This window comes from Sinohyriopsis cumingii, chromosome 18 (genome assembly GCF_028554795.1).
Source record: "Sinohyriopsis cumingii isolate HCF-2022 chromosome 18, ASM2855479v2, whole genome shotgun sequence".
NCBI lineage: Eukaryota > Metazoa > Mollusca > Bivalvia > Unionida > Unionidae > Sinohyriopsis > Sinohyriopsis cumingii.
In genome coordinates, this window is record NC_142978.1 from 27,340,396 (window position 1) to 27,366,113 (window position 25,718).

The 25,718-nt window shown below is 33.7% G+C and overlaps 1 protein-coding gene across 1 annotated transcript in view; it reads right to left on the reverse strand.

The window, feature by feature from the left end:
• Positions 1-2,037: 2,037 nt before the first annotated feature.
• LOC149776271 (secernin-2-like) overlaps positions 2,038-25,718 on the reverse strand; it is a 46,095-nt gene continuing 22,414 nt past the window's right edge. Inside the window, exons 6-7 of the mRNA XM_089942706.1 lie at positions 17,426-17,703; positions 2,038-13,368 (exon numbers count right to left, since the gene is read on the reverse strand). Coding sequence (XP_089798832.1) covers positions 13,138-13,368; positions 17,426-17,703 — 509 coding nt within the window. The 3' untranslated portion in view covers positions 2,038-13,137. The remainder of the gene's footprint in view (positions 13,369-17,425; positions 17,704-25,718) is intronic.

Here is a 25,718-nt window from a genome sequence, read left to right on the forward strand (position 1 = left end):
CATAAACACGTTGGGAGTGTTAATACAAATGGTTCCTATTTACACCAGAATCTCAAGTGGCATACATTTTGGTTCACTCAACATTACCAGCAGTGGAATGATCTTCACGAGAGTATCAAAAATATGCTTCATTTCTCGTTTAACAGAAGTTTTAACGACGAATACAAATAACGACAATATACTGTTTATTCATTTTATAAATGTTCCAAAATTGAAATTTCATAGACAAAATTTTGCTTATTTTAGGTCAAGTCAGAGGTCATAGTCACTTATGCACTTTGTGGATTTTCTAACTTTGTCTCCATAGGGATCAAACTCGGAGGATTAGGAGCTTTGGTTCCTAACATAAAGCAGGAACCTTCTAGTATGGTACTGAGAGCAATGATAGCGGGAAATAAGGCCTGCTTTCTGACGGCGTGTATTGCAAGAAAGGGTTACCACTTTATCTTGTCCATTCTGTTTTGTTCTATTCTGGTTGCATGTCAACATGTACATGACAAAGTCTTCCACTGTCAGTAGCACCCGTCAAATTATGCAATCTGATCATGGTTCACCTTACAGGAGGTATGTACAAATCAGGTATGATTGCCCGATTCTTAATCGTTTGTTTTTATACATGGGATGAAACTCTGCATTAATGAGTTTATGCTCTAAAGCTTTTATGCTGTGTTTTCATTCAACATATTTTGCCAAAATATGAGGAACATGCTAATTTATGTACCTTGTATCTGAGATTAGTAAATGTGTGACTGGGGGACAGTTTTGACTACTTCTGCTGCCCTTTCATTAACCTTAATACCAATGTGACTAAACAGCCTACAGTAGTCAACGCTTTTTCCAGACTGTATGAGCAAATCACATTTCTCCAACAGCTGGGATATTGCTGAGCTTTCAACTCCTTGTGAGGAAGCCACTCAGTGTTTTTTTTTTATCTTAGCAATGGTAGCCAAATTTAAAAGCAGATTGGCTTCATCTGTACAAATTTCAGATCCCTCTATGCCAGATGCTGTCAAATGTTTTAGAACAATTTTTTTTCTCAATTAAATATTATTAGTAATGGCACCTATATCTAACTTCAAAGCATTGTTTATAAAAAAAAGTTAAATGTTTTTATATGATTGTATTCTGCCTTATCTAATCAAGTTTCTGTTTAAGTTTTTATAAGTTCTTTAAATGTTTTTTTCTTTCCTTGAAAGATTAGTCATGGTGTCCATAACTGAAGGAGGATCAGCATCATTTGTAGAAATTCTAAAGGCCATTATGCTAACACACACCTTGCCAAAATTGGTTGACACTATGCCAGCATTCTCTTTGTTCTGGCAGTTTTGGAGAAAAGTTGAAAATAGTAATTATTGATGGCCAATGGATGAAATTTTCTGTTTATTCTAATGAAGCCATATTTGAGTGCATATGGATGGAGGCTATTCGGTATTCCCTCACCCAAGCTTAATATTTGGCATGTATCATGTACGTATGTTGGTATGTATGTATTATGTATGTAGGTTGGTATGTAACTATGCATCAGATTTAACTGCACATCAGCACAAAACTGGTCATACTGTACCATTTAAAAGTTCTAATAATGTAAAGATAAGATACAAAAACAACTTTAGATAAACCATTCCTGATAAATGTAAACATGTAGTCAAGCAAGATAAAAGGTACAATTGTTAAAACTCCTTAAAAGATATGTAAAATAAATTTCAAGGATCAAAAATATAAAATCCTTAACATATTGGGTAAAATCTATTACATCAACTGAATTCTTTTAAAAAATCCAAGACTTTCTATCATGGTACATTATCATAAACGTTCTTAACTGAGTTCACATCAGAATATATTTTTGCAGGGTAGAATTTGATAAACAGGACAAAAATGTGTTCCATTGTCAGTGGTAGGGCATGTGTTCTAATCAAGATTTACCCTTCAAAAGGTAAGCTCGAGTTAAGATAAACACTTGAACGTTCATTGTAATGTGGGTACTGGTAACTCCTGACGTCAATGTGGTTAAAAACAAAACGCAGAAACTCCAGCATCTACAAGCAGTCATTGAACCATTGCAGTATTTATTGAATATTGCACATATATGAATAAATATTTTGACAACTAATTGTATAATATTGCACAGTCTGCATATAACACAGAAACATGTCACTTTATGATTTACATGGATCACAATCCTATTTCTTCACTTACTAAGCCAGGATATTGCACACAATAATGACAGTCACCTTTGTCAACTTAACATTTAAAATATTACTGCAAGCATTATTAAATTTACAACAAAATATCTATATCTCCTTCTTCACACTTAAATATATTCCTTAAAATGAAAGAACAAAACATGTGTTGGAATGTTCACTGGTCTATTGAAAATTTTATTCAATGCAATTTTCAGTTACAAGTTATTTATTCTAAGGACACAGTGAAATTTCATTAACCCAATGAAAAACATCAACAGCCATAAAGTTGGGTAAGTTCTCTTGCATAATATAAAGGTCCAATAATGAATACATTTCAATATATTAATCCTTTTTATAGAGTCCTTATTAGCACCACAGTCTGATAAACAGAATTTAATTAATAAGACACAACTGTAATTGGTGGTAATTAGTATTGGTATGGCTGTTAATATCATTCAGTAAATCTTGTAAGTAAATCATCAATATTTAATGGAATGTGCAAAATCATCACATCATAAATATAAAATTACCAGTTGAAATAAAAATAATGTACTAAAAATCAATAGCATTAAGAAAGCTGGTACTGAAATGTATAAAGTAATTATTTTTTAAAAATCACAATCATTACGAGCATATGGTCATTCTGACAGTTTGTGAACAGAGCAAAGTTAGAATCACTGAACCGCTAGGATGTCTTAAACATGCATCCCTCTACTATAATGCTGAAATTTAATGACACATGCTCTCCGAGTATATCTAATTTATAGCTATCAGCTACAGTGTGAGTTTTGTGCTCAAAATGTTTTTAGAATAAGGAGTATGATTTATGTGACACACCTTTGCCAAGATTGACTAAAAACAAGAATTCTTCAGTAAGCCATCTCATAATTCAAATACCTTACATCATTGCTATAGCAAGGAAAGCAGCTCTCTGTTGCCTACTTTTGCCACTGCTAAGTAGTACCTCCAAAATGAATATGCCCCTCAAGTTTCATGACTGTATATTCAAAATTGTCAGAGCTAATGCAAAACTTAACATGATCACTGGAGCATGAAAAATAGTCCCTGTAACCCTGACCTGCCAACTCTGTTAGTAAGGCAGTCAAAAAATTTCCATCAAGTTATACAATTTTTCAGAAAGGTATGATGAAATATCTACTGCTATTGTCAACATGGAAACATGCATCTAAAAATGTTCAGAACTGTGATCTGAGACTATTGCAGTGATGGCAAACATTATGTTCAACTAAGGTTAGTAAAGCAAAAGTAGGCCTTAATTACATCCAGTACAGTTCGGAAACTGCAGTTCCAAACCTCATGGAGCTCAAAAGCTTCTTGCTATATCTCTCAACTGGACATGATCTTTACGTTTATTTTGTATTTCAAGTGGCAATGATAATCATCTATCCTGCCAAGAGACATACTAAAAATCAACAAATAATGTCCGATAAATGTAATTGTTGCCTTTTCTGCTTTTTTTTTCTCCAAGAATTTGAATATTTCTTTCAATTGTTCTCTTAAAATTTCTACAAGGCTTACTGTACCTTTTATCTTCAAAGTATTTTTGTTTATTTGATGCCATTTCTAGACAATGTTCTAAGCACCAGCTTAATCGTGCAGGCACTATGTATGAAAATTACGAGCAATTTAAAGCATCAGAGTTCCTACTGAAAATGTTATACTGCTTCCCTGACTCCACTGGCTCTAATATGAAACTCAAATCTGGATAAGCTAGTTTCCAGATTTGACCATAACAGTCTTATTTGTGTAATTTTGTTATTATTCCAGAAGTCCATAATTTAAAGGCCAAAACTTGCAGCCAAATAATAAAGGTTGGCAGGTCTATGTTCTTTTGCTTGCAATGAACACTATGCTCTACAATGAATGCAACTAGCCTTCCATACAACAGTTACTGAGAAACTGCACCAATTGTAACTCAACATGGGCAATTATACCAAAAGCAACAGTGTAAGAAAATGATTCCTTCAGCAAGGTAGTTAAAGTCTACGAACACATATTAGCCTTGACTAGACCTACACAAGATACAGTTCTTTGTCATAAGTTACAATGTTTGTAGAGTGCAACCTTTAGGACCAAAACTTAATAAAGTAAAATTTTCATGAAATCAAACTAAATTTTTGGTCACACATTTTTTCTTCTTTAATTGAAATTAATTAAACCCTTCCTGGAAACTGAAACCCCCATGAAGAAAGCCAAATTTTTGCATTAAAATGAATCCATAAAACCAAATCAGAAAAACATGACAATCAATTTTTTCTTTAAATCGCTCGAAGTCATGCAGAGTAATAAATGAAAACAGAAATAATTAAAAATTCAATGAAATCGTCATTACCCACCAAAAACTATTATAAAAATGTACTGGCTAATGATGTTATGTGTCAAATTGTATCAGCATGTAGTGACTATTGATTTTATATGTCAAACCATATCAACATGTTTTGACATTTAATGTTATATGTCAAATCATATCAATATTTACTTGTAAATGAGGGGTCACCTGAACATATCTCTTTCTTCTAAAGCTAAAAACATTTTCCGTTAACCAAAGACTCCTCAAAACCAAATATTTAATATGTCCCCAAGGGATTCCAGTCTGAAATGGTTCCTCTGTACTAGTGTAAAGTATCAGTCCATCACCAAATTAAACAAACATCAGAAATGCACACAATGGACGGGAGGAACAAACAGTCTTTAAATAATGCATTATTTTTGTTTGCTCTTCAACAAGTTACAAATCTCTTTGACAAAGAATTGGAATTTTAGAGATGGATACATCATAGAAAGTAGCACTTAAGTGTAATACCAATATAAACAAACGCTATTAAAAAAACAAGACCCCTATCATGCATATGAAACGACTGGTTATCTTTTCAAAACAGATGACATATCAGATGCTAGGTTATCTTTTCAATACAAATGATATATTGGATGACAGGTTACCTTTTCAAAACAGATGATTTTCTTGATATTCCATATCAATTTTAACTCCAATAATATTAGATAGTAATAGACATTGGTTATTTTTAATCTTCTGTACATATACTAATGAACATATTAAAAATTAACAATCGCAATTAATTAAAATATAACAACTGTAATTAATTAAAATATAATAATTGTAATTAATTAAAATATAACAATTGCAATTATTAAAATATAACAATTGCAAATAATTAAAATATAACAATTGCAAATAATTAAAATATAATAATTGCAATTAATTAAAATATAAATGCAATAAATTAAAATTATTAACAAATGCAGTTAAACCATTATCAAACAACTTTAATTAAAATAATATTATATATATGAGACAGTAATGGACACTGGTCATTTTCAATCTTTACACATTTTTTTGAACAATTTCATGTTCACATTTCTCATTGACAAGGTAAATGCCTTTTTTTATTTTTACTAATGAACACATTAAAATATAACAATTGCAAATAATTAGAATTATTAACAAAATACAATTAAACCAATATCAAACTATTTTCTCAACGCAAGAGGACAATTTAAGCAAGTATGAGGTACAAACATCAAAAGACACCATGCTCCAGTAATTCACTCATTAAAAGAATTAAATATAATATTCAAATCCCAGTACTCCTCCAAAAGACTACTGTTTATAGGAGTGAACCTTCCTTATATGTTATCACCTTATAGTGAGGTCATTTGTACACAACATTACAACTAATAAAGAAATAGGAACACATACTCATACAAAACAATGTGCATGTGTCTCCCTTTGTTAATTTTCATATCATCTGACTTTTGTATAAAGGACACACTGTTGCTGTCCCTCAAGTGTCCTTTATAGACATGCTTTCTTGTGTATAATAAAATATACTTCTTTCAAAACCATGAGTCATGATCTGATAATGGTTTCTGGAAAAATATTAACCTTTTATTAACACTGAAATGGCTGAAATTCTACTAAATACATTGGTAACTGTAAGGTAATCAACAGACCATGAGTTTTTTCATATAAATTAGCAATTTGATAAAGTTACACTAGTGAGCAATTTGCTTCAAACGTTATTTTTAAATAAACGTTTTTCATGTGCAGATATATAAAATCATTATAACACAATTCTAATAACATAGCAAACAAAATTTTCTTAAAATAAACATCGGTGAACAGGCATGAAAATGCTAAAGAGTTAATTATCACTATTAAAAGCAAAACAGTAATAACACTTTTGTGACAAAAATCATATATGCCTCATATTTCAAGGTCAGTACTTTAATGGACACAAGAAGAATATAAAAAAGGCCATATAAAATCACAACATACATTTTGCTTGCACAATGAAAAAATATCTTTAAGTTTTAACAAAGTATATCTGTAAAACTAATAAACCTCCCTCAATAACTTGTGCACAGTGGGATCCAAAAACATAGACCGCACTATAAGCAAGGGCACAAGTTATCGAGGGACCTACATAACAATATGAAATGATACCATCCTCATTGGACATCAAATAAAACTGTGGAGGGGGGCAGGGCGAACTGGTCTGTTGAATGCCTGAATACTTGTTTTTAAAATCACATTGGGAATAATTGTCAATCAATCATACTGTCTAACAAAGTTATTTGTTTTTATGTAAAAATGACCTTTATTTTCAAGAAACCCAACAGATGAGAGATCGTTAACAATATTCCAACTGGTTTCATCAACATTCACATCTACACAAAAAACATGTTGTTATTGTTGTTATTGTGGGGTTTAATGCCATTTTTCAGCACACGATAGGCTATACATGGTGGCCAGTATTAATGATGGAGGAAAAACCCAGGAAAACCCCGGAAAGAACCACTGACCCATGAGAAGCTACTGACAAGCTTTCTCACATACCCACATTGGCTGAATCTTAGACTCGAACCGCCGCAGACAGAGGTGAGATGGCAGTGATCCATAATGAAGAGCGCTTTAGACCACTCAGCCACTTGGGGCCCCCACAAAAAACATTGTGTTTTACATCACTCCTTATGTTGTTGAGTTGTTTAGTTCCCTGACCCGTCTGCTTCCTGCTTTGTTCTTTACTCTTGTGGAATGCAATGCTAGGAGGATACTACAGAGGCAACCAGACTAGTTATTGGTTCAAATTCACAGTCAAACAAGATTCCTTTTATTTAAAAAGAAGGAACATTTACTTTGTGAAACAGCAGTCATCGTTGAAAGTCAATTTTTTGTTTGTTTTATTAGTCAAATAGTGATGCCATGATTTTATTGCAAGTAATAGTGAAACTTTTCTCACTGAGGAGGAAATATCCCAGTGCCAATTCAGGAATTACAAATTAACTACAAACTAGCTTCTCATCAACAAAACATATCTGAGAAACAGAATTTTATATCAAGTATTCATTTCACTTGGTTGTCTTGCTATCGTTGATCACATTTGTTAATGAGTATGATAATTTAAGGTAGTTTAATTACATTACATTCACCCAAACAAACTGTAACAGTGTTCGATTGACCACTTGTAATGAGTTGACATGATATTTGAATTGGCCACTAGCTCTTACACAGTTTTGGATTTGCAGGACTTTAACTTTTCATTTATTCCAGCCCCTTTATTTTATACAAAAGACGTAATTAACATGATAATACGAAGGAGGCCAGCTTTTAATTTGGTGCAACAATACAACAAATACTTATGCAAATTACATATCAAAACACTGTCAGCACTTAATTAGGTTCACAAAGAAAGCTTGCGTACATGGCTGTTATGGTAGACTGACATATTTCACGTTTAAATACAACAGGACACATTGTATTTATGATCAATACACTTGAACCGAACTGAAAGAAATAACTAAAACACGCATTTCACTTCATAAAAAAATCTTATTTAATGTTTATTTATTTATTTATTAAAGTGCTGTCTCAAGTAGGCGTTAGTGACATTTTCATTGATCAAAATTTTGTTGCATACTGTTATTTACAGTGTACCAAGAATGTTGTTTGGAAAGAAATTTTAACAAAATACATGACTTCTCAAATACATGACTTCTTATCAAAAATTAATAATTTTATAATGTTGATTCAAATCTCCAAGTCATATCAACCATTTTCAATGACAAAATGAGCAATATGATGGGGTTTCAGTTGTCAATTTTTATTGCAATTTTTTCTTTACATTCAACAAATGCAGGTCAAATTTTTGGTACTTTCTAGTAGGAAGGAAAAGGGATCCATGACTGACCCAGTGTTATAAAGCAGGTTCATGAGTTACCAGGGTGTGAGTTATTGAGTAGTATACTTAAGAGTCTGAATATAAAATAATACTATCATGGTTTGTTCCATGCTATTTACTCAGTCATGCTATTTATTATGCCATGCTATTTATTATGCCATGCTATTTACTATACCATCATACACACAGTATGTGATCACCTTTCTAGTAATGTTACTATCACCCCATTAACTATTATTTTTAGCTTTTGAGTCAAAAGGAAAAAGTACAAATTCATTCAATATAAATACCATTTTCAACATAACACCCACAAAATACTTTTAATTTGTCTAAATTAATTAGGTTAATGATCAGAATATTAGAGCACAATGATGATGTCATACTGTCCCCAACACCAGAATTGACATTACAAGAGTTAGCTCCCTATGTCTATGTTAAGACTTCTCAATTCCAGATGCTCATGCACTCTCCCCATATGGTCCTTTTCAAGAAAAGACATGTAAAAATCTGTTTTAGAGACTGATTTAACTCATAAATTTAAATGGTAATGACACCTTAGACATACATGATGGAAGGTACAGAGAAAGTAATAGATTTAGCAGTTTCTTTCCTCCAACTGGATATGCTTTGACTGACCCAAGTGAACTTAGAAGTGACAACTTCTATAAACATTTTAAAATGGATGTGTGCTTATTAAAGCATATGCAAATATTACACTGAATACAGCAGATGAAAATGTAAATTATCAGGGAATATTTTAGGATGGCAACTGTAGCAATATTTTAAAATTTACATTTTTCAATTACCTTTTATGACTCTGGTGCACATTTATTTTACAGGTTATTATTCACTGCTGCCTGATGTACCAATAATTTGAAATGTTTATATCTTGTCAGCCACGTTTTGACATAATTCAACTTACTTATAGAGGTTCATGTTTATGTCATCAGAATCCTGCTTCTTATGTCAATTTTAATATGTCTGTCTTACTAATTCACAGCACATCAACACAATGATGACAATATTGCGCCACTTTAAAGTTCTACAAATGTATATATAAAGAATTGCAAAAAAGCCTTGATGAAGATAAACCCTTCCAAATAAACTAGTCTAGTTCCAAGAAATATAAAAGCACAGTAAACCATGTATAACCTTCATACCATACAAAACAACAACTAACTTATAACTTTAATGTCTCAAGAATTATGCCATCTGAGTTCACGTGAAGAGAAAAAAGCTTAAAGAAACACTGATAATACCTTTCTTTCCCTTTGCATTGAACAATAAATGAATGCAACAAAATGCATCTACATTATTTGCACTTGAAAGCAAAGTGATCTATGGACAGTCCACTTTTATCCTTAAAATAATTTATAGCACAATAAAAAATACCATAAGACTGGGAAATGAAGATCCCACATTAAAATTACACTCACAGACAGTATACACAACGAAAATGTACCAATTAACAGACTACTGATGAGTTTATACTTTTTGTGACAAATCAAGCACATCTTATATGCCATGCAACATCTATGACATGGATAACAGTGCATATACAAATACAAAGCATTCCAACTATGTAGTATGACATGGATAACAGTGGATATACAAATACAAAGCATTCCAACAATGTAGCATGACATGTATAACATGAGACAACTAAAAACGTTCTGTTCAAGACAGGTTATAAGTTACCTTTAACACAAATTTAACTATAAAATGACTTAAGAGAAATATCATTCTTGAAGTAATTGTCTCTATGGCCAGAGATTGAGCACATGGCTAATTTTCTAAGGTTTTAATATATGACAATATATTCAATGTCAAAGAAAAACAGTTTGTTATCTATGTTTCTGGGTTGATCATCTCTACAAATGGTAAATGCTAAGGCAGCTCAACTAGCAATAGTTGAGACAAGTCTTACTCTGAAACTACACAATTTTTAAATGCAGCAGGCTGATATATAGGCACTTATATTAATAAACACTGCATATACACACTTATAAGTCAATGCTTTTTACTGAATATTCTATTCATGCAGACTATGGGTTGTCTTATACACACAACATACAAATATCTATTGTAATGTTGGAAACTCTGCAATAAACAAAGATACTGTCAATTCAAATATGATTATGTTTTCATGTCACTGTTGCCATTCACAAATGCATATATGGTATGCGCTCTGTTTATCCATATCATGACAGTATTTATTCCACAGTACTAGTATCTACAGTTATTTTGGATTTTAATAAATTGAAACAATTACAGTTAAATTAAATACTATCCCCCACAAAGTGAAGTGTCTGTCAATGTTGTTTACCACGGGAGTTAACTTGCAAGTATATCACTTTCATTTCTGTGCAAGTCCTAATAACATGCATTTGTATTAATATCTGTGTGTTGCTGTATAAACAGTGTTTAGTGCATTAAAAGTTTTGATTTAATTTGTATTTTCCTTTTCCATAAGTTAGATTAAATTCCCAAATGAATATTTCCCAAGTTTCCTGCAAGTGCATGTGGCCCAATAAGTCCTTGGCTTGTAAAGGGAGCACTCTGTTTTCCAGTTGACAAATCCTTTGATCGACCTATGAATTCAATACATGTAATTATTCTGTGTCAATCAGAGTTCTACAACTTCCTATGCTTGTCTGACCGTAATAATTTAGCTTGTAAAGGCAGCACCCACATGATAGCCCTTTGATCAAGCCATGAGCTTGATACTTGTGCAGTGCCAAGTAACAGTGGGTGGTCATTTCAATTGCCTGTATTTCTGCCACACAACTGAGATGTGTTCAGTTGCAGCCTGAATAGATTTCACAGACTGCATGATCAAAGTGTTACATACAGAGCCAAAGCAGTCTCTACATAAGCACTGACATATGGCAGTGAAGCAGAGGAAACAGAGTCAGGCAAGATTTACAATGACTAGACAGTGATGGAGGACTTCAGAAATTTATCTGACAATGAGGATGAATTCTTGGGCAATATATATATACCAGATATCAGACAGAGACATTTATACAAATAGTTAATCACAAAAATGTGGACTTAATTTTCATTTCTTTTTTGTAAGATGTGGAGTTAACATATTATGGAATACTGTGAATCAGATCATTCTGACCCATTTTTATACTGGTATGTGACCTATAATTGAATCCATGGAATTATCATATAGATATAAAATGTCAAGCATTATGGATTTTTAATGGATTTAATTAGGACAAGTTGTAAGTTGTCAATTTATTTTTGTCACATATTCCACTCAATAATATAATTGTATTTTACACAGCTTTCATCTATTTTTTATATCTATCAATCTGGCTTTGTTTATATTATATGGGGGTTGACTTATAGTCAAGACAACTTATAATCAAGTATATACTGTACAGAAAATGGTAATTATTTGCAACTATTTTTCAATTTTCCTGTTTAATTATAATTAGTACATCATATATAATAAGACATCAAAAACAAAACAATGGTTCCATCGAACACTGTATAGTAATGAGATGATGTTGTTTTGGGTTTAACACCATTTTTCATCACACGATAGGCTATGGTGGCCAGTTTATACTATGGAGGAAGAACCCAGGAAAACTCCGTGAAAAAGCACCAAACTAGGGGAAGCTACAAGCAATCATTCTCACATACCCACATTTTCTGAGCCAGAGACATGTGGACAGAAGTAAAATGGCAGTGACTGGTAAAGGCGAGTACCTTACACCACTTGGTCACCCTAGGCCCCTCTACTAATGACATTATTATCTATGCTTTTGTGAGATTTATAAGCTCCGACACAAAATCACAAAACTATTAAGTTACTGTAAAAGTCAATCATCTCAGTCATACTTGTCAAAGTTATAGAGACTGGGTCTCTGAAAAATATTAATTAGAAAAAGAAGATTTTATAAGCTGATCATAGAATATATAGGGAGAATGACATAGTTGTATTATGACTAAATACCACACTTTTAAGTCACTGAATACACAAATTAGCCAATATGAAAAGCATATGGCAGTACAAATAAATAATTTTAACATATACATCATCATGACTCACCAAGCACTGAGTACATCCTTAAGTTCATGGTAAATTGTGTTATATCCTTTCTAATCTTTTCTCTCTATAAAGACTTGAATGAAAAAATTGGCATGTGCTTCACCAAAACAATATAGGGATGTTATAGTGATTTTGGAGATTAAAAAAAATAGATAAAAGAAGCAGTGACTATACAGTCACGTTTTGTTCCAAATTGGCAGAAAGAAGAAGTCTCATATAGTGTAAGCATTCCTTTAAGGTGACACTGATCTTACATGCTATATAAAACAAGCTCTCTAATCTCAGCTTGGAAACAAGACATGAATGCAGTTTTGTAATATATTACATACCCTCTCTTTTATGTTTCCAAAAGGTTCCATGTGAATTGAATTAAAAACAAATCCAGTTATATGTAAAAGTATGATTTGATATTGACACCTGGTCGATAGTGAAAACATCTAATTAGTTCCAATTTGAGTGTACAACAGAGAAATATGAAAAATCATCCACACTGAATGCCAGATAAATACTGTAAGATTAAACTGGTATGAATGAAAGGAATTTATATGAAATATTTGACTTGCTGGGAAGCGTACAATGTCTGCCATTAATCTGTTAACACAGGAAAGCCAATAAGCACTTCTTTTCTGTACTTGCAAATAAGTATAGATATGCCAAATATTTTTCTCTATTTGTAGAAGAAACTTTCAATCTCACACATGTGCTTAAACAGGTTGGTCACTTTCATGGCACTGTTCTCATCAAAATTGTTAAGGACTTCTTCAGTATCCTCGACACACTTTTCCTCGAACTCTTGTAAGTTCTGGAGAATCATGTGACCTTTGGGATCATCCTGCTCCAACAGCTTAACCAACTTCTCATGACCTTTGTAAAGGTCATGACGACGATCAACTGTTCCCTATAATTGAAAAAAAGAATATAATGTAAAGCTGAAAAGAAATTCTTGCTTCTCCTTTCAGAACACTTGTACACATACACAGTAAAACCTGTTAGAATGGTCACCTTTATATAGCAATTCTCTGGTCTCACATTCTAATTTACACACTTCCTGTAAATTTCCAATATAAATGTCATGTATATAATGTTCACCTGCTTCCGTAGTCAGCAGCCAGGTGTTTTGTAACCAAATAAATTGAGCATTTGCCTCATGAGAAGGTATTGTTTAGATAAATGAATATCATGTGAAAAATGTGTTTTGTTATCTTGCTTGTACTCGGCATACTACGTCAATGAAACTCAAAGTTGACAATATCTGATTTGAAAATGAGGCAGGTTTTGTATTAGGGTAAAGGGTTAAAGCAATATAGTTTTCTCAATGGTGCAAAAAGTAGCTGTATGATCACGACAAAAATGGAAGTCACCTTCTGTACCTGTGTGGCAAATATAGTTTGATGTCTTCACCTATTTACCTGTAAATTAAGCTATCTCTGATGAAAAAAGTTCTTCTCTAAGAATCCATACAAGTTACATCCCATTTCACTAGGGTATGGGATCATTCAATATTTAAAACTTGTCTGTAAAGGTCTATCAAGTTTTGGTTCATCTGTCAAAATGAATATCCATATATGGCTTTTCTTGACTTATGACAGGCCTCTCACATAAGCCAGCTGTCTACTGATTCATCACAGGCCTCTCACATAAGCCAGCTGTCTTTTGATTCATCACAGGCCTCTCACATAAGCCAGCTGTCTTTTGATTCATCACAGGCCTCTCACATAAGCCAGCTGTCATTTGATTCATCACAGGCCTCTCACATAAGCCAGCTGTCTTTTGATTCATCACAGGCCTCTCACATAAGCCAGCTGTCTTCTGATTTCAAAGAGATGAACAAATGCCTAATCCAAATATTGTTTCTCAAGTGTGAAAAGCTGTTTCTAAGCCTAATTTAGTCAGGTTGACTAACCAAAGAGTCAGGACTCTGTTTTACAGTCATATAAGTTGACTAACCAAAGAGTCAGTACTGTTTTACAGTCATACAAGTTGACTAACCGAAGAGTCAGTACTCTGTTTTACAGTCATACCTAAGCTGTAAACTAGTAGTGAAATTAGTGTTTTGTCATGATGCACAAAACAAACCTAGATCAGTTATCATTTAAAGTGCCAGTGATAACAAAATATATATGACAGGTTAATGTGAATCTTGTGTGGAACCTAAATTTGTGAGACAACATATCACATATTTTATGCTTTTCTTGATTCATGTACATAAAATAATAATAATAATAATAATAATAATAATAATAATTGGTGCATGACATTTGTTTAAAAATCAAATGAAAAATGTTTACAAAGGCCAGTTTTGCCTTTCCAATAGGTGGTTGCTATTGACAGGTTTGACTTATTCCATACTTACCTTACCTTATTCCATACATGAATATTTTACTGTACCATATTCCACATAATAACATTTTACTGCCCCTAATTCCACATAAAAGTTTACTGCCCTTCATTCCATGTAATAACATTTTACAGTACCTTATTCCACATAATAACATTTTACAGTACCTTATTCCACATAATAACATTTTACAGCACCTTATTCCACATAATAACATTTTACTGTACCTTATTCCACATAATAACATTTTACAGTACCTTATTACACATAATAACATTTTACTGTACCTTATTCCACATAATAACATTTTACTGCACCTTATTCCACATAATAACATTTTACTGTACCTTATTCCACATAACATTTTACTGTACCTTATTCCACATAATAACATTTTATTACATCTTATTTTACATAATAACATTTACTGTACCTTATTCCACATAATAACATTTCACTGCACCTTACTTAACATAATAACATTTTACTGTACTTTATTCCACATAATAACATTTTACAGTACCTTATTCCACATAATAATATTTTAGTGTACCTTATTCCACATAATAAAATTTTACTGCACCTTATTCCACATAATAACATTTACTGTACCTTATTCCACATAATAACATTTTCCTGTATGTTATTCCACATAAGAACATTTTACTGTACCTTATTCCACACATGAATATTGTACTATTCCTTATTCCATATAATAACATTTTACTGTACCTTCCACATAATATTTTACTGTACCTTATTTTATACATGAATATTTTACTGTACCTTATTCCACATAACATTTTACTGCACCTTATTCTACATAATAACATTTTAATGTACCTTATTCCACATAACATTTTACTGTACCTTATTCCATACATGAATATTTTATTGTACCTTATTCCACATAATAACATTTTACTGCCCCTTATTCCACATAACATTTTACTGCCCCTTATTCCACATAACATTTTACTGTACCTTCCACATAACATTTTACTGTACCTTATTCCATACATGAATATTTTATTATACCTTATTCTACATAATATTTTACTGTACCTTATTTCACATAACATTTTACTGTACCTTATTCCATACATGAATATTTTATTGTACCTTATTCCACATAACATTTTACTGTACCTTATTCCATACATGAATATTTTATTGTACCTTATTCCACATAATAACATTTTACTGTACCTTATTCCACATAATAACATTTTACTGTACCTTATTCCATACATGAATATTTTATTGTACCTTATTCCACATAATAACATTTTACTGTACCTTCTTTCACATAATAACATTTCACTGCACCTGATTCCACATAACATTTTACTGTACCTTATTCCACATAATAACAATTTACTGTACCTTATTCCACATAACATTTTACTGTACCTTATTCCACATAATAACATTTTACTGTACCTTCTTTCACATAATAACATTTCACTGCACCTTATTCCACGTAATAACATTTTACTGTACCTTATTCCATACATGAATATTTTACTGTACCTTATTCCTCATAATAACATTTTACTGCACCTTATTCCACATAACATTTTACTGTACACTATTCCACACAATAACATTCTACTGTAGCTTATCCCATACAATAACATTTTACTGTACCTTATTCCATACAATAACATTTTACTGTACCTTATTCCATATAATAACATTTTACTGCACCTTATTCCACGTAATAACATTTTAATGTACCTTATTCCATACATGAATATTTTACTGTACCTTATTCCTCATAACATTTTACTGCACCTTATTCCACATAACATTTTACTGTACACTATTCCACACAAGAACATTCTACTGTTACAGTAGCTTATTCCACAAAATAACATTCTACTGTACCTTATTCCATATAATAACATTTTACTGTACCTTATTCCATATAACATTTTACTGTACCTTATTCCATATAATAACATTTTACTGTACCTTATTCCACAAAATAACATTCTACTGTACCTTATTCCATATAATAACATTTTACTGTACCTTATTCCACATAATAACATTCTACTGTAGCTTATCCCATACAATAACATTTTAATGTACCTTATTCCACATAATAACATTTTACTGTACTGTATTCCACAAAATAACATTTTACTGCACCTTGTTCCACACATCAATATGCTGAGAAAACACATAAAAGATATACTGATGGCCTTAAACCACAAACTTAAGGAATAAGAAGATATGGTTAAAAGTTTTAAGTAAATAATTATGTTCTTGGCAGGTTTTACCGGTTTCTACCCCTCCATGTAGCATTCAGGGAACTGACACACCTGCAATTAGGAGCAGATATTTTCATTCATTTTTTGGCCATAACAGCTGGGTGTGCTTATTCTGGCATGTGTAGTTATTATGACATATATACAAATCATGCTGCATTCCTCCTCTGATTAACAATATACTTTATACCGACAAGCTTCCTTAGTGGTGACTTATGAGTAACCACTTCAATTCTGTATCATTTTACTTAGTTAATATCATTGATGAATTGTTCTTTATGGCTGTTGTATTCTTTAATAATGCTCAATATCTTTAATTAAATAAATAAATAATGCTGAACCTGAAATCTGGGTACAAGTTTTGCTGGATCTTCATCTCCAAAATCTGGTGACTTTGTTAAAACCCCAACAGTAGCCCCTGGACAGAATATAAAGGGCTTATATATGCTGATCTTTGGATTGGGAGTTGCTGTAAACCAGTGGCATGCTGGGATTAATGAAGCACCAGGTGGCAGCAGAGATACTTGGCTCCCAACTGAGGCTCTGATTGTTCCACTAACACAAATGCCACTCTCCTCATCTCGAAGAATCTTCATCATACTCTTCAAATCAAACTGTGCTAAAATTAAAGCATTAACAAGCAATAAATACACGTTTTAGAATAAATGTTATGTTTATCTGAGAATGCTGACCCACTCATGTTAATGTCAGGAAATAAATTCTGCTGCCTCTTGAATCCAGCAACTGCAAAAAGATGTAGTTGTGTTTTTGTCATAGACAAAGGAAAGAAACTCTAACCAAACTCAGTGACTATGGCTATATTCTCAGTTTTAGATAGAGTGAAACATCAACAAGGATGCTTTCATTTGCTGGGGATTAACAGCAATGTGACAGGTAAGTATTCTCAGACAAAAAATAATTTACAAAAATATTTGTTTTCTACATTCTCCAATCACATTAATATTAGCAGAATAAATAACAGATGGTGGCAATACTGAGCTTCCTACCTCTACCAATGCCACCCTTCAAGGAAAAAAAATGAAACCACAATCCCTATAGGAAAAAAGTCACATGAGCCAGGTCCAGTCTACCAGGTTTAGAGAAAAGAAACTAAAAGTTTTCTTACAGAGACAAAGTTCTAGATGAATCCAGTAAAAGTGCTGACACATGCAAGTGGTAAGGCTATGCTGACTTCAAACTGGTCTGGTGATGGTTTGGGCTGAGCCACTAGACCTACCAGATTTAATTCTTGTCTCTGCAAAGATTGATCATGAAGACAAGAGCTACAAATAGTTGACTGGTCATGGTATACCAGTCCCTGAAAACCCAACACATTCCTTTATGCATCTTCAAAGTACCAGTTCTTCTAACTCATAAGCTTCTCTCCATGACCAACAGCATAAATTCTTGTTTCTGCAAGGTTGTCGTGAGGAGCTCCAGGCATAAAGGAGTAGCCTGTCTGAACAGTAATAAATCACATGTAACTGTGACTGCAGGCTGTGTATTGGAGGAATATTTCTGGAAATGTCTACACCTAGATCAGGAAGATCACTCACCCAAGACTTGTCCCATCTTAATTATTTTCAGCACCAGTATAATGGGGGTGTGGATGTGGGGTGGTGTAGGCATAGCCTGAAGATCCCTTCCAATTCAACAAATGCATTCACAGCCATGACTTCTAAGTCAAGGTCTGGAGAGATAATCATGGGCAGTTTGTGATTCCATGATCATTGGACAACCCAAAAGTGCATATGTCAAATATGCTGAAAGATTGACAGATGGATGGAACCATCCTCTGTGAAGGGGTCTGGCCTCTTCTTCACAATGAGTTTGCCAGAATACTAAGCCTGTCAGGAATATGATTTCAACCCCCTCCTCCCTCACTATCTCATACAGTTTATCCTTCCAGAATAAATGAGTTCACTATGGCCTCCATTTGTAGAAGCCTGATGTGATTGGATAAAACTTCTGGCCATCATTCATCTTTACCGGTGATGCAACTGGGCAACAGGCGGGAGGTCTCCCCAACAATATGAATTGATGAACATATAAATCGTATGTTCCAACGGAACTCCTGTTATGTGCCATTGTTGGCTGCGCTACAGATGATGGAAGATGCTATTTCATTTGAGATCATAATTTGTTGACAGAATTCACCAAAAAATGGGTGCCAATGGGCCAGAAGCAAATGATGCATGAAATAGGTGGCCAAAAAGAACCAAATCAACTGCCACATTGAACTGGCTAAGGAACTCATGAAACTATCCAGCAGAAAACCAATCCCTGTGGAAAATAATAACATGTGTCATATATGTAGAAGGCAAACAAGGTATAGGTTGGTACACAACTCCATGCTCAGGTATACAAAATGCTGAGATCAGCTGAGATCATACTTGTCCCAACTGACTAAAAAATCTGTCTCAACAGATGATTGTTTTTGCCCATCACCAACAATAAACTTACCATGTGCTTTTGGAAGATGTCATTAAGATATGCCATAATCACTGTTAACAAGGCAGACCAGAAAAGAGTGGAACAGTTGATGATATTAGCAAATGCCTATGGTATGATTTTGAGACCAAATGGGAGAGTGCAAAATTGATACATGGTTCCTTGGAATCTGACCAGAGGAACTTGCATGTAAAAGTGTTTATATGAAACTATGCGTCTGTTATGTCTAAAGAGTCCTTTTTCACAGAAAGTCTAACTGATCTTGATTATCTTCATCTTGAAGCCTGATGTGGCTATGTACACGTTGCCAAGTATAGCACAGATGAAGTAGTAAACATGTTTCACATTAACTAGGAGATGGCATGTAGGACGTTCTTATCCATCTTACAAAACAGTATGCTGCTCATGTTCACTGTTGTAACATTCTTATCCATGGATGGTAGCTCAGTGCAGTAATCTTCTTATCCATGGATGGTAGCTCAGTGCAGTAATCTTCTTATCCATGGATGGTAGCTCAGTGCAGTAATCTTCTTATCCATGGATGGTAGCTCAGTGCAATAATCTTCTTATCCATTGACGGTAGCTCAGTGCAATAATCTTCTTATCCATGGATGGTAGCTCAGTGCAGTAATCTTCTTATCCATTGACGGTAGCTCAGTGCAATAATCTTCTTATCCATTGACGGTAGCTCAGTGCAATGATCTTCTTATCCATTGATGGTAGCTCAGTGCAATAATCTTCTTATCCATTGATGGTAGCTCAGTGCAGTAATCTTCTTATCCATGGATGGTAGCTCAGTGCAATAATCTTCTTATCCATTGACGGTAGCTCAGTGCAATAATCTTCTTATCCATGGATGGTAGCTCAGTGCAGTAATCTTCTTATCCATGGATGGTAGCTCAGTGCAGTAATCTTCTTATCCATGGATGGTAGCTCAGTGCAGTAATCTTCTTATCCATTGATGGTAGCTCAGTGCAATAATTTTCTTATCCATGGATGGTAGCTCAGTGCAGTACTGTTCTTATCTATGGATGGTAGCTCAGTGCTCAACATTGAAAAGTGACAACAGTACCTAACATGATGAAAATTATGGTGGTAGCTGGCTTTTCAAGGAGAAAGCCTTAGAGTTACCCAAATCTCAAATTTGGTCTGTCAGATGATTGAATATATAGCCAGGTGATTTTTGTTTAACTAAAATATACTTTCACAATTGACTTAAGAGGTCTGCACCTCAAAATCATAGCCAGAATGTTCTGAAAGTAGATGTAATTAAACCAAACATCCTTGGTTGGTCAAGTCAAAAATGGCTCAGCAGATGGTACAGAGAAAAAGTTATAACCCTTAGGACTGCACACAGGGAAAGTTTTGAAAATATTTATTATGCATTAATTTTACTGTGAACAAATCCAAAAGCCTTTAGATTGCTTCCCAATGTAAATTAAGAATATTCAGCATAATCTGTTTGATACAAAGTACACAGATTGAAGTATTTGCTTTGATTTCCAGACCATGCTGGATAGGAAGCCATGTTGTATCCTTAGGTAAGACATTTCCCCTTCAATACCATGTTGAGTTCTTAGGAAAGACATTTCCTCTTCAATGCCAATGTTGTGTCCTTTGGTAAGACATTTCCCCTTCAATACCATGTTGTGACCTTGGGTAAGATATTTCCCTTTCAATGCCAATGTTGTGTCCTGAGGTAAGACATTTCCCCATCAATACCATATTGTGTCTTTAGGTAAGACATTTCCCCTTCAATACCATGTTGTGTTATTAGGTAAAACATTTCCCCTTCAATACCATGTAGTGTTCTTAGGTAATACATTTCCCCTTCAATACCATGTTGTGTTCTTAGGTAAGACATTTCCCCTTCAATACCATGTTGTGTCTTAGGTAAGACATTTCCCCTTCAATGCCAATGTTGTGTCCTTAGGTAAGACATTTCCCCTTCAATGCCATGTCGTGTCCTGAGGTAAGACATTTCCCCTTCAATACCATGTTGTGTCCTGAGGAAAGACATTTCCCCTTCAATACCATGTAGTGTTTTTAGGCAAGGCATTTCCCCTTCAATGCCAAGTTGTGTCCTTAGGTAAGACATTTCCCCTTCAATACCATGTTGTGTCTTAGGTAAGACATTTCCTCTTCAATGCCAATGTTGTGTCCTTAGGTATGACATTTCCCCTTCAATGCCATGTTGTGTCCTTAGGTAAGGCATTTCCCCTTCAATACCATGTTGTGTCCTGAGGTAAGACATTTCCCCTTCAATACCATCTTGTGTCCTTAGGTAAGACATTTCCATTTCACTGCCAATATTGTGTCCTTAGATAAGAAATTTCCCCTTCAATACCATGTTGTGTCCTTAGGTAAGACATTTCCCCTTCAATGCCAATGTTGAGTCCTTAGGTAAGACATTTTCCCTTCAATACAATGTTGTGTCTTAGGTATAACATTTTCCCTTCAATATCATGTTGTGTACTTAGGTAAGACATTTCCCCTTCAATGCCAATATTGTGTCTTTGGTAAGACATTTCCCCTTCAATGCCAATGTTGTGTCCTTAAGTAAGACATTTCCCCTTCAATGCCATGTTGTGTCCTTAGGTAAAACATTTCCCCTTCAATACCAAAGTTGTGTCCTTAGGTAAGACATTTCCCCTTCAATGCCAAATAAAAATTGCTAAGTCACAAAGGGAAAACACCTTTAAACACCAATAATTTTATACAAAAATTGGGATTAAGAAAGATTCAAATTGATGAAACTTAATCATTGCTGTGTAAAAATACTAGTTATACTATTCAAGTTTCTATACTTTGTGCATTTCTGTATATATGTTTTTCAGTTGATGTTCTAAGCAGTGATGGGGAATAAAGACATCTGATACAAAAAAAGTGGCAGCCATAACAAGACTACACACTATATATATATATATATATATATATATATATATATATATATATATATATATATATATATATATATATATATATATATATATATGACTTGACCAAGTTACATCTGTGATGTAACCAGGCTATCCACAATGAGACTAGGTTATACCCATGATGTAACCAGGCTATCCACAATGAAACTAGGTTATACCCATGATGTAACCAGGTTATCCACAATGAGACTAGGTTATATCCATTACGTGACCAGGTTATCCTTGTGTCCTGGTTATATCAATTACATGACCAAGTTACTGTAGCATAATCAGTTTTTGTGGGGGACCAATTTTCGTGGTTTTCGTTGCTGTCCCAAACCATGAATTTAAATCTCCAATGAAAAATGAGCCACGTAGGATGATGCCCCCCCCCCATTTTCTTAGTGTTTCATTCCTAGAGATTAATACAGCCACTTGTATTTGATAAATCAAGGTCAATACTGTAATCTGGTCATTAAATATTAGCTTTTACATGTGTTTCTTTTATTTTTCTTATTTTAACCTTTTGAAACAAGAATTATAATCATTTTATATTGTTTCAATGCACACATTCGATAAGGTATCCAATAGCTGTAATTTTACACTTACTGCCTTAAATCGATATGTGAGGTAAGTAAGGATAGAAAATAGAGACAAAGCATAAGGTATTCAAACAATAGAAATACTGAAAATGAAAGAAAAAATAATACAAAATAACAGCATATGAAAGTTAAATTTAATACTTATTCAAATCGATCCTTCATTCGAGTACAACTGTTACTGAAATATTTAAATCCTTCTGAAAGCAAATTTCATTTTATCCATGCATTTTTAATCCAAAAGAACAACAATCCTGTAAAATACTATAACTATTTCTTGAAACACTATTATTAATGAAACACTATGTACATACACTAATTACAGCAGCATATTAAAGCTCACACTGTATCAACACCATGTCAATCAAGTCTCATGTTACTCACAAATTCTTCTCAGGTAAATAATCCCCAAATTACTGAATTAAACAAGTCCAGCTTTCTCAAAACCATTGATAATTAGGTCTGATCTTTCACTCAGTGCTGCGTGAGCTGCAATTATCCATTCAGCATGATCTGGCTTGATTAATGAGGTTGCAAGGTTTACTAATAATATACACTGATCTTCACCAGTAACATCTTTTTCCGTAACGGTGTCCATGACCTATTTGGCATACCACTCATGGAAGTGTGATTTTAATTCTTCTTTGTACTCTTTATTTACAATCAAGTCTAGTGGTTGAAGTTGGTCTGTACATGAGGCAGGTCCAAACATTAGCTGCCTGGTAAGCAAGCGCCTGCACCAGGAACTGAGGGGGTGGGGTCTAAGTTGAATTTTACCAATCTTAAGTCACTGTGTTAACGCCATGATCATCAGAAAGTACTGATGGTGCAACTTGATGGACAGTAGTTTAAGTAAGAGATCACTCATATGTACTTTAATAATCTGACTTAGTGTTGTTGGCTGTGTTGTCTTCCTTTAATGTTGAGCACTCAAATGAAAACATGGCGAAAGTGATTAATCTTGACAGGTGTTTTATTTGTGCTCATGGAGATGGAAGTATTGTTTTAGTGTTGTTGGCTGTGTTGACTTTGACTGATGTTATTCACTTGGTAGAAAACATGGTGTATGCATTGAACTTGCCAGGTCTTTGATTTGTGCTTGTACAGAAGGTAGTATTGTTTTAAACATAAAAGTAACCACCGCTTGTGTCGGCATAGTTTTATTCTTTTGGATTCATTATTTTGGGTATTTGTAGAGGTTAAACCAGGAAATTAAATACCTACTAATATGTAAACTTTGAGAGGCAAAACCACGAATTTAAGTACCCACAAAAATGCCTTTATTTACAAAACCACGAAAATTAAGCCCAACGAAAATAAATGATACTACAGTATATACATGATATAACCAGGTTATCAGTAATGAGATTAGGTTATATCCTTGGCATGACCTGGTTATATCCATGATGTAACCAGGTTATCCATAACAAGATTAGGTTATATCCTTGGCATGACCTGGTTATATCCATGATGTAACCAGGTTATCAATAATGAGACTAGGTTATATCCTTGGCATGACCTGGTTATATCCATGATGTAACCAGGTTATCCATAATGAGACTAGGTTATATCCATTACATAGCCAGGTTATCGAATGTGTCCTGGTTATGTCAATAGCATGACCAGGGGTTATAACCATGGCATGACTTAGTTATATTCATGACATGACCTGGTTATATCCATGATGTGATGTTATATCCAAGACATGACCTGGTTATATCCATGATGTGATGTTATATCCATGACATGACCTGATTATATCCATGATGTGATGTTATATCCATGACATGACCTGGTTATATCCATGATGTGATGTTATATCCATGACATGACCTGGTTATATCCATGATGTGATGTTATATCCATGACATGACCTGATTATATCCATGATATAATGTTATATCCATGACATGGCCTGGTTATCCATGACCAGGTAATATCCATGATGTGAACAGTGATATCCATGACATGACCAGGTTGTCTGACCAGAATATACATGACATAGCCAGGTCATATCCAAATTTGTGTTATAAGGATGTATGATAACATTTTTGTAAAGATGAAGACGGATCTTAATGTACACTTGCTAAGTTTAAATTTTGTACATTTTCACCAACTGAAATTACAGCCACTAGTCTGATTTTCGTGATACCAACACATTATTATTGCTAGCATCACTGATCTTCTAACTAGCTGACACTCCTCTTTCCTAAACGAATAGTAGTTTGCATGAACTCAGTGATGCAAGTCACAATTCTTTTTGCATACCTTCATCTCTATTAAGACCATACCACTGTTTTTATATGTCAACAGTTCATCACAGCATCAGACTAACAGGATTCACATATATTGGACTCACTCAAAATCAGGGCCCCAGGTGTCAGAGTGGTCTAAGGCACTCACCTTTACAGATTGCTCACACTTCTCACCTGTCTACATGAGTTCGAGTCTCACCTTGACCAACATGGGTATGTGAAAAAACTTGCCAGTAACATCCAACAAAATATACTGGCTGCCATGTATTGCTTATCATGTGCTGAAATAAGGCACTACACCCCATAAAACCAAACTAAACCAGTCATAATTATACCAATGCTTGCATTGAGTGCAGCAAAGCCTTCTTAATAATTTTAGTGATAGAGCAAAAAGAGCATAATAAATGAATG